Raw genomic sequence first — 11059 nt, forward strand, 5'->3', positions numbered from 1 at the left:
TGTGTGTGTGTGTGTGTGTGTGTGTGTGTGTGTGTGTGTGTGTGTGTGTGTGGACTTGTATTTGCTACATTGTGTGACCAAAGCCTGGTCCCCACAAGGAGAAATTATGTTTTTGGGTTAGGGGTTAGGTTTAGGACTAAGGTGTGAACTGAGTTTAGATTTGGTTTAGGGTTAGGTATGTACTGGTAATGGTTAGGGTTAGGGTAAGGGTCAGGGTTAGGCTGTAGTAATGTATAGAAGTCAATGGAAAGTCCCCGCAAAGATAGAGAGACTGGGGTGTGTGTGTCTGCGTGTGTGTGCATTCTTCATGTTAAGGAAAAGGTAAACAAAAGTTCTTACTTTGAGACTTCTGCAGTTTTGGTTTTGTTTGTTTGTTTTTCTGTATCACTGCTTGATAAAAGCGATGATTTCCCAAAACCTTGCAGGAGGTGCAGGAGGTGATTTTTAGTCCCTTTTCAAAATAAATGTCTAACAAGTCCAACCTTAAGAAGTAAACGTAAAGTACATGAAAGCATTTCCTTTACTTGCAGGTAACAAACTCAGGGTGGCGCTGTGTGTCTGTAAGTGAGCCAGCCTGAAGTCCACCCACCACATCCTATGAATCAGTTTCATGTGATTGGTATTAAAGCAGGTAATTTAATAAACTGAGACTATGGAATTAAAACTTTTACATATATTGTACAGCAAAAAGTGCAATACAAAAATGAGTAATTGTAGTATTTGACTCTAAATGAAGAATGGTGTTTTAAAAGATCCTAGAGACAAAATGGAGCCAGACCAATTAGACCTTAATAAAATCTGTAACAGACAGGAAGCCAATGAACTGAGGCCAGCACTCATGTCATAAGCTCACTTTTCCCTGTTCCTAGTAAAAATCAAGCAGCAATTTAAGATGGGGGGGGTGTCTTTTAAAATGAGATCTTTCTTTATATAGTCCTGTTTGTAAAAGAAAGAGTCCCTGTCCCTGGACAACTGTTTGAACAGTAATGGTGAAGGTATGCCAAAAGACAAACAACAGCCTTTTAAAGTCACACAAGGTCTCCTTTTTAATTATTAAACCAACCCCCATCCACCCAACACCACCTGCAACCCACGCAGGGTTATTGATGATTTGTTTGTCAAGATAAATGACATTCAAAGACTCATATATTTTGGATTTTTTTGTTGAAAAAAAAAAGTGCAAATTAATGATATCCCGATTTTGACAATTTGATGACCGGAAAAGCGCACGAAGAGGGAGCGAGACGAAAAGAAACGGAAGGAAGGAAGGAAGGCGACCTCTAATTGGAGAGGAGAGGTCACGTGACTGAGCTCATTTGCATATGGCAGACAGGTGAGCGTGGGAGAAAAGAAGAAGAAAAAAAAAGTTTCTGACGCGCAGTGAAGGCGTCCGCACCTGAGCCGTGGATTATGAGTCCTGTCGGTTTTCAGAAACACCTCGAGACCAGGACTCCCGTCAGCGCCGGCTGTCTCACCTGAAACCGGCAGGTAACTCCCACCTTTACCTGCCTGCCCGTGTCCGTCACGGAGGGGATCGTCGACATTTCTGGGGCCGTTTTTTCACGCGTCACTTCGCAACGAGCAGCAGACGCACCTGAGCAGGAAACACACACCTGGTGGAACAGGTGGAGCCGGATCCGTGACATTCCTCCGAGTGTGTGTGTGTGTGTGCGCGCGCGCTCGCCTGTGGCAACATAAAACTGTTATGTGGGAGTGTCAGCGTGAGGGTTCAGTGGGATTAGTGCATACTCAGACTTAAGAAAACGAACGTCTGTCAACATTTACGGTAAGTATGGGAGACTTTTTCTTACCTGAATTTTTAATCACCATGACTGTTTTTTTTTCTCTTATTTTTTTTTTATTATTTCTGCATCTTTCAAGGAGTTAATTGTTTCCCTGCAGGGCAGATCCATGCACTGATTCCTAATAAGTGATGTTTTACATGTTGTAAATCTACTGTTTTTCATACAGAATGCTCAATGAAATTGTTATTACTGAGCGTTTCACTAAAATCCACTGAGATATTCTGCTAACAGACAGGGTTGATGCCAACAGTTTTTGCCAGTGTTTTAAGTAAAAATATGGCACTCTGAAGTATGTTTGGGACGATGTTCAGCTGCTACCACCACACATTTTAGCTCAATCGCTCTAAAATTGACCGAGTTGCTTCCATCAGTTGGCTGTGGGGGTCATCTTGAACTGGGTCGACTCCAAAAGTTAATCAGTTGTCGACATAAACACCCAGTGAAGGTTTTGTGAAAATCCAGTGGTTCAAGAGGTCTTTTGCCAACAGACACAGTGATGACTCTAACTCTTCATGCCAAATTTTAAGCAGTTAAGTTTCACATTGTGTTCTGTTTGGAGTGTTGGGCATGACTCTAAGCTATTATCACACCAATTTTTAGCTCAATATCTGTGAAACTGACTAACTTATATTTACGTGTTAGCTGTCCTGGCCTTCCTGAAGTGACTCCAAAGTGATCTTTTTTATTCACTTGTCAGCTCCTCTCTAATCCTTCTAATTCATAAATATATTGGCCCACAATATTTCCTGAAATTTAATTATAGTATTTTATTTTGGACGCTTCTATTGGTGTTGACTTTTTAAAGTCAGTGGCTTCTGTTGTGGTATTAATACAACCTTAAAAGCAGCAAAACAAACAAACGAGCTTATTGCTTGTGAAAAACACACTCAGCCTTTTAGTTAGTTTTAAACTTATTTTTGCCTCCACCTTTGAGTCGATGCTTTGTAGTCTGCCTGTATTGGACTACATACAGTGGAAGGATATAGTTAGTTTTAAAAAACTGAATAATGACGCACAGCTGAGTGTTAAGAAGGGTATAATGTTTCATGTCATCTAATAAACGGCATTATCATATTTGTCTTGACCACTTTATTGCAAAGGTATTTTTGTTCAGCTCTTCAGCTGATGGGATTTGACGAAGAAATGCTCATTCGGATGCAGACTTTCCGATAAAACACGGATAATTTCACCATTTAAGCAACTGTGCTTCTTTTCCTTCCATCTTTTATTTTTTGTATCAACATTTTTATACTTTCAGGGGGGAGTCAAGAATTCAATTTCTATTTTTTGAACTAATCACTAATCACCGATTTTTAAATACAAATACCAGCTGTGAGCTTAGTGATAACAAACCTGCTTTTACTGGAGTTTGAGTTTAAGGATGTAGCTTTGAATTTATCTTGGGACATTGTTGTTCCTATATTTTGTTTTTTTTTCCATTTTATAGATAAAAATGCATCAACCATATGAGTAATGATGGTCTTTTCTGTTTGTTTGTTTTTTTTTCTAAATGTTATCATGGTCACATTGTGATTTCATTCTTCACATGTTGTGATATTAAAATGTAATTTGTCGTTGCTTCTTCTCAGATCTATTATGTGTCTTACTGCTGCTGTTTTGGTCCAGATGTAAGAACGCAGGCGGCGCAGGTCTGATAAACATTTTGGATTCTCCACACAGGTGAGCTCAGTTTAAACTCTCTCACAGATTAAAATAAAATGTAAATTATTTTTTTTGTCATTAATATTAGTAGTAGTATTTCAAGGGTTGCCTCAATTCAGTTCTGAATTTTTGCAAGTGATTGTAAAGAAAACTGGCATTTTAAAAAAAAAGCACAATTTTAACTCTTATCGCTATCTATTGATGAGTTTTTTTTTATTTGGACTTTAGGCTTGTGTGGAAACAGAAATGAACCTTTTGCAGGCTCAGCTGACCTGCAGTGCTCTTTCTAAAAGAACTGTCTTGATACCAGGTGAACTCTGCATGTATCAGTTGGTGAACAAAAAACTAGGCAAGATTTTATATATTTTAAAATTATAATTCAAAATGCAGGTCTTTTGTTTTCGTCCCTTCCAATTATTCAGACAAAAGTCCTGAGTTTTAATTTACAAAGTAATTTTATAGGAACAGTACAAATATTATATTACACTGAAACAAATCTTAACACCTTTTCTTTGCAAAACTTATATTTGCTACTTTATTGAATTCTGTAAATTTAAGGAGATAAAAGCTGATTTTTCTTTTTTTCCTCTGGAACTAACAGAAATGTACTATTCTAACAATAAAATTTAGTTTTGGTAGGAAATTTTAGGTATTTTCAATTAAAAAATTAGAAAGGAGTCTTTGATGTTAATAAAGTTCTGACTTGAATCCTAACTCAAGTGCAACGTATATGACTTCCACACTTTATTCAAACTTTTTTGGGATGGCTTTGAGTCAGAAGAAAGAGCACTGTACTTACTTCCTTTGGTCTAGCGATAAAGCATCTTTGGGAAGTTTAAAAAGTTTAAAAAGAGAATTCATGCATGTTCTATTGCTGTTTTTACTTCTGGCCACTAGATGGCACTGCTGTGACACTATAGGGCAGAAGGGCCTGTTAAGTAGACAGCAGATGAAGACGTGACCTTTACAAGACTAAGCAGTTCCTATCAAGGCGCCTGTCTTGATTAAGTTTTTGGCTTTTACTGACAGTCACCTTATTTTCCTTTACACCCATCACAACAGTGTGTTTGTGAATGTACGTACAAAACGAGAGAGAAAAACAAAAACACTACAAATAACTGCACACCAACGAGAGCTGTGTGACTAGTTACACTATAAAACACTTCACAGATGTCAAAAGCAAAATTCAGTCAAACTTGCTGAAATTAGAGGTTATGTTTTTGTTTTACCAACAGGACTTCCTTACTTCCTCTGTGTGATTTGTCTCCCCTCTGCAGCCTGTCACCTTGGTGATCCAGGCGTTAATCCCACCTGTGATGTCATCGTTCATCTTCAGCTTGTCTTCCCTGCTCACATTGGTTCTGCTGCTGCTGCTGTGCGTCATCCGTAAGAAGAGGGGGAATGAAGGCACGTACAGGCCCAGCGCAGAGGAGAAGAAACAGACGAGAGCAGCGGCACCCGAAAAGCCCGACCTGCCTCTGCCTTTGCCCAAAGCAGAGCGCCTCATATGAGACGAAGCTTCGTGAAGTTTGTGTGGATGGATGACTGTTGTTGACGTTTCCGTCGGGAGTTTTCAGATACTTTAAACACTTTTTCTAATGTTACTACTTCCATTCTCAGTGGCAATAAATGGGACTGATCAGACAATCAGACAGGAAAGGTTTGCTTATTGTTATTTAAATATGCCACTCCTTTTTTTAACCACACAAATATGAGCTGAAGTCTAACATGTATTTCTACGCACGTTGGGATGTTTTCTCACTGTATTATATATTTGTAGATGAAAATTTCAGTGTTTTCATTTATGAACGTTGAAAAAGAACACCAGCTGTGACGCACTTTTTTTTAGAAGTCAAATACGAAGCTTAATTTCAAAGAAGCAACAAATCTGTACAGATGGAGCACAAGATGTCCTGTGATTAAAACTATGTGCACACTGTGATTCAAACGCATGCATATTAATGTGCAAATGGAGAACTGCTCCTCTTTCATTTTTAGCTCTGTGTTGAAATTGAAAGTGAAATTTTAGCTTAGCAATCTGATTGGATCAATTTTGGGGAGAGCCATTGACAAAATTGTTATGATTCTTCAGAATGTGTCAGTTTCTGTAAGAAAGAAACTGAAGAGCAGCATTTTCCACAGAATGTTTGTTTTTATATATATATATTTATTTCAGGACTTTAACTCATCCAGTACAAAACTCAGTTTGAATAGTTTCTGAACAGTCTGTGATGTCATGGTTTTGTGATATTGAGATTTTAATAATGTTATGAAATCCTATTAAAATTAAAGGTCTACCATTCCATGAAGGAATGCATATCACGTCTTTCATACAAGTGTTTTAGACTAGGATCATATGAGAAATTATGCAGTTATAGCTGTTTTTGTCATGAAATATTGTAATATCCGTGTGACCTTGCCAGATCTATTAGCACTTGGAATATGTTGTGGTGAATGACTTGGCTAATACCACTCCAGATTTTAGCTCAGTTTTGTTCAAACTGACTGAGTTATAGCTATTTTTGTGTTTGCTAAAACTGCTTTGCTGTGGTGGCCATCTTGAATTGGGTTGACCCTAAAAAGTTGATCAGTTGATGTTCATCCAATGACTACTTTCTGAAAGTTTCACTGAAATCTGTTCAGTGATTTCACAAGATATTTTGCTGACTGCATAGACGAATGCACACAATGACATGAACAAAAAACATCACTTCGCCTTCAGCGTGAATGATAATTAAACTGTTAAAAATGAGTTGTTTTTTACGTGTACCTATTTACTGTGGCTGTGATTGAAACTGTTCCATACAGATGCATTTTTTTACGTGTTTGTGGGTTTTTTACTCTACAAGGATTCCTTAATTTAAGAAGTTTTGGTTCCCTTTTTTAACATCAAACTAATTGTTGACGGTTTTTATACATCTTCAACAGCAACTCATAACCCTAAACCTTGACTTGGAAAACGCAGAGATGTCTTTAATATTTTCATCTGTTCACAGTAACAAACCTTTCAACATACCGAGCTTTCTCTTTCATGCTTCAAATTTCTTCTTCAGCTCAGACACTTTGATCGGAGGGTGGTCTTCCTCCTCAGGTGTCTTGGCGTTCTTGGTTGTGTCTGAGTCACCGGGCGGGTGAGTTTGTGTTTTCTCCCTGCACTGAAACACGGGCTCGGCTGAAACCTTTGACATGGACCTCAAATGAAAGCTCTGACCAGACGCCTGGGACTGGAAACGTTTTACAGCAGACATCACTTTGGGAGGAGAGGAAGTCGGTCGAACCACTGGCTCCTCATTCTGTGAAGGTTTTTCATTCATTTTCTCCTGAGTTTCTGTAAGTTTGTGGTCCGCAGCAAGACCCTGAGTCTCAGGGGTGACTGCAGTTTGTTCTTCCACAGAATTCAGTTTTATGCATGCGTTCAAAGGTTCTTCGGTTCTATTATTTTCCTTCTCATTTATCTCTTTCCCCTCTTCCTCAGTCACACTTTCTTGTATTCCGTTTATTCCTCTCTCTTGTGCCTCCTCCTCACTCTGACTGGCATCATCTTTCCTTGTCTCTTTCAACCCTTCCCCCTCTTTTGCTTCAGCCATTTCATTTCCACTGAGCTCCCCAGGGTCTTTCTGAATCTCCTCTTCTAACTTCACTTCCCTAAAGTTATTTCTGACATGCATTTCTTCTACTACCGGTTTCTGGCTTATAGCTGCATTTGTTTCATTCTGTTTCTCTCTGACCTCCGTCTGTCCACTTCTAGCCTCTCTCATTTCCCATCCCACTTGAAGGTTATCTGCCCCCTCCTCCTCTGGCAAGCTGGTGTCCAGGCACAGAAAATCAGAGTCCTCTGTCAGATCTGAAAGCTCCTCAGTGGTTTCCAGATTCCAGCTGTGTAGACTGCCGCTGCCGCTGATGGACAGAGACAGGCTCTCCTGACTGGGGTTGGCTGGACCACGCTGTGGAACGCAGAGATGAATCAGAAAGTAGACCTCATATAATATTTGAGTTTATTTCCTTGTTGACTTACCTTTGTGATGAAGTCGTGGCTGTCCGGCCCGAACAAATCCAGACTGCGAGTGCCGTACAGCAGGCCTCGATCGTGGGAGCTGCGCGCACTGAGTGTGTCAAAGATCTCCCCAAGAAGATCCATCTCTTCTGGGTCACAAAGCGGAGAATCATCCCCATCTTCTTCGTCATCCTTCTGGAGCTCAGAATCAGGCTCATCCACAGGCCCTGACACAGCTCTGATACCAAACAAACTAGTAACATTAATAAAACTGGTTTAAAAATACCTTCTACACTTTAATCTAACATACTGTACACTGGTGGACTTACACTTCTTAGTAAAGAGTAAAGACACTTCTGTCATAAATACACTAAAAGTAGAAAAACAAATTTAAATCTATGCAGCACGACTCATGCTTCATATGCTATGTAGATTTTTCTGGAAGTCATAATCTTTATTAGGTTATGCAGAACTTCCTTAAACACAGTCACAAGTTAGCATATGTTAAGGTCCATAAGTGGAGACAAAATACTGCATATTGCATTTACAGTATGTGACAAAAGATTTGTTTTATTTTGTTTTTTGTCACTTGGGCATGTCTTGTGTAACCATTTCTTGGCCATGATACATCTGAATAGACATTAGTAAATATTTGCCACATCGGGATATATTTAAATAAATAGAGTATTAATTTTAGGAATAAAACATTAAAATAAAACTGATATTTCAGAAGTCCGATCTTTGAAGAAATGCAGCAGTTGTCATAGATTTATGTCTGCTGTTTTATGAGCTGCTCGGCTATAAAAAGTCTTGTTGATGTGGTGCTGTTGAGCTGACAGCTTTTTGTCAGGTTCTTAAAATAATCCAAACATGTTTTTAGATCAGTACGTGTTCTTTGACACCTCAATGCAGGTGCTTCTACACATGGGTGTGTGCCTTTCTCAGTTGTACATGATCAATTATATTACCCTCAAACTGATGCTAATCAGGTTATAAATCAACTTGATCACAATCAAAGCCTAAATGTTGAGCCTGACAACAGCTACATGAGAAATGTAAACAGTGGAGAAAAAATAAAATGTTCAAGTAACATAAAAGCATCCCAAAGTGTATTTAAAGTGCTTGAAAGTAACTTTCCAGTAGCCCTCACCTTTCCCAGGCATCTTCAGTGTCCTTTGTGTTTCCTCTGTCTCTGACTTTCAAAACCGGCCGACGGGGTCGTGACTGAAAAGAGGAATAAATGAATGACATTAGTCTGCGTTGTTGTAGTTTCCACCTGTTTAATCAGATTTATAGAGGCGTGCACTTGGTGCCTAAGAAAGTAGAAGTTCACCTTTCCAAAATGTTGCGTGATTGGCAGGCGGTTCTGCAAGCTGTCAGATTGAGCATGACGATGTGACATCGATCCACCTCTCTGAAGGATCTGATCTTCGTTGTGGCTCTGCATTACGCACATAATCAAGTAATAAAACCACAGCTGAATTTATAATGGTATAAAAAAAAAAGTGTCAACCCACAGACACCTGTGAGCCTACCTTGGGAATTAGCAGGTTTCTCAAACCTGACTTGGTGAAACCTTTGGTCTGTTGGAAAGATTAATGGACGTGTTAGTGACAGATCCCACAAAGAGTCATCCACCCCTTCCCCGTCAAACCAAACCAATCTGTGCTCACTCTCATATTTGCTTTGGTCTTCATGTTGAGGATCAGAGCTCCGCTCCCTTTCTGTCAAATGCAACAAAGACATTTAAAGTAGGACTTTTTAGTGCTTAGGATAAAAATAACACACACACACATAAATACTCTTTCACAAATAAATTTACCTTTAAATTACCGACCAACTGCTGATAAGATTTACTTCTTCCTGAATAAATATAAAAAAGAAACCCAAATCAAAGAAAACATGAGTTAAATCAACATTTAAAAAAAAAGCACAAATACACACCTGCTGTTGTTTCACATTTGATTATCTCTTCCTCAAATAGATCTTCTGGTTCCTTCCCTTTGTTCAGAATATCCAGACGACCATCAATGAACTGAAGCAAACAAAGGCAAGCAAAGTAAAAACGATCAGTCATTTCTGCAATCTTTGAAAAAAAAAATCTAAATCTTACCTACATTTTACATGTATATTTTTTAAAATGTTTTGATCAAACAAATCCTTTAAATACCATGTCGGCCAAAGCCATTTTCAGAGATGCCTACTCTAGTTAAATTAGTCACCAGCTGCAACGTTTCACCCTAATTTCAACGTATAGTTGCTGCTCAGACAACAGATCAACATAGTTTCATGGTGAGAGTTTCAGTGTGTGTCCAGCAGAGGTCCCTGTGTACCTGTTTGAAGAACTGCAAATGAATGGCACTTTGCAGAAACTGCTTCTTACTGGGAGACTTGTGATTTAGAAAAAGTTCTTCATCAAATTGTATTTCCCCTTCCTGTAAAGACAGTTGTTTATGCACTCAGAAAGGGGCACCATATATTTAGAAACAAAACTGTTCTAAAATTGTAACCGCAAACAACAAATTTTCCTATGAATGACAGACCTCATTGCTCTGCAGAGCGTCCTTGTATCCTCCAAACAGCAGAGCTTGAGCTTTCAGGAAAGCCTGTGACACACCGCAGCCGAGTGACACCGCCTGCCGCTTCAAGCAAACCTTCAGACCGGACATCTGGGCACATAATTACAACTTCATTTTGGATACAAGTCAAAGAAACTGTGGCTAGTTTGTTATGAGTCTATCACACAAAACAGTAGGTGTGAAAGAAGTGCAAATGGTGCAACAAGAAGTAACGTTCAAGGTTTCTGTCATGGTCTGAATATAAATCCTTTGCCACAGTTCTTGATGCCAAAATGTTTGAGCATCACTGATCATCATAAACATCAGTTGCTATAATATATGTGCACCATACAAAATAAAGGTTTTCTTATGTACTATTTTCCCTAAGTTTTGCAGTCTAAACAGGAATTTTCACAGCTTGGTCAAAGATAAGTTCTTGTGGCTCCATGAGTTATCAGAACCTTGTATCCGATACTAAAGTGTTGCAAACACCCCAGCCACACTTTATTTTTCAGCTAATGCAAAGCATCTTATTTCAATCATGCAGGCCTAAAAAGAGAATGTTTTTACCACATCTGAAGGTATCTTCTTAAGATCATCAAAGGGGGTTTCCAGTGTATTTGTGTCCACATTAAGAATAACAACTTCCTCCAACCCACGACTCCACACCCACTAGTTGGCAGACACAGACATAGTTCGATCAGTTGTTAGCATATTTCAACAAACCTGGTGGATTCATAAAACTGGTGGGATAGGAGTGCTTCAGTTAGCGGTTTACCTCCGAGAGACTGGTGTGGACCCCAATTAGATAAGGCATGGGAGCACTGTGACCAGAAGAAATAAATGGAAAAACTCAATTTGAGAACACTGAGATTGGATGGATGGATGGATGGATGGATGGATGGATGGATGGATGGATGGATGGATGGATGGATGGATGGATGAACTGATGGATGGATGGATGGATGAACTGATGGATGGATGGATGGATGGATGGATGGATGGATGGATGGATGGATGGATGGATGGATGGATGGATG

The 11059-nt window shown here is 39.1% G+C and overlaps 1 protein-coding gene across 2 annotated transcripts in view; it reads right to left on the minus strand.

The window, feature by feature from the left end:
- Window positions 1-5864: 5864 nt before the first annotated feature.
- The window catches only part of si:dkey-76b14.2 (DENN domain-containing protein 1B), an 11212-nt gene continuing 6017 nt past the window's right edge, over window positions 5865-11059 (minus strand). For both annotated transcript variants that reach the window (XM_017425590.3, XM_017425589.3), the window contains 12 exons: window positions 10798-10843; window positions 10590-10691; window positions 10005-10130; window positions 9795-9896; window positions 9406-9496; window positions 9284-9324; window positions 9135-9185; window positions 8997-9044; window positions 8795-8902; window positions 8612-8685; window positions 7483-7699; window positions 5865-7411 (listed from right to left, as the gene is read on the minus strand). In XM_017425590.3, coding sequence (XP_017281079.1) covers window positions 6497-7411; window positions 7483-7699; window positions 8612-8685; window positions 8795-8902; window positions 8997-9044; window positions 9135-9185; window positions 9284-9324; window positions 9406-9496; window positions 9795-9896; window positions 10005-10130; window positions 10590-10691; window positions 10798-10843 — 1921 coding nt within the window. In that variant the 3' untranslated portion in view covers window positions 5865-6496. The remainder of the gene's footprint in view (window positions 7412-7482; window positions 7700-8611; window positions 8686-8794; window positions 8903-8996; window positions 9045-9134; window positions 9186-9283; window positions 9325-9405; window positions 9497-9794; window positions 9897-10004; window positions 10131-10589; window positions 10692-10797; window positions 10844-11059) is intronic.

The sequence above is a fragment of the Kryptolebias marmoratus genome, linkage group LG3, assembly GCF_001649575.2.
Source record: "Kryptolebias marmoratus isolate JLee-2015 linkage group LG3, ASM164957v2, whole genome shotgun sequence".
Classification (NCBI taxonomy): Eukaryota; Metazoa; Chordata; class Actinopteri; order Cyprinodontiformes; family Rivulidae; genus Kryptolebias; species Kryptolebias marmoratus.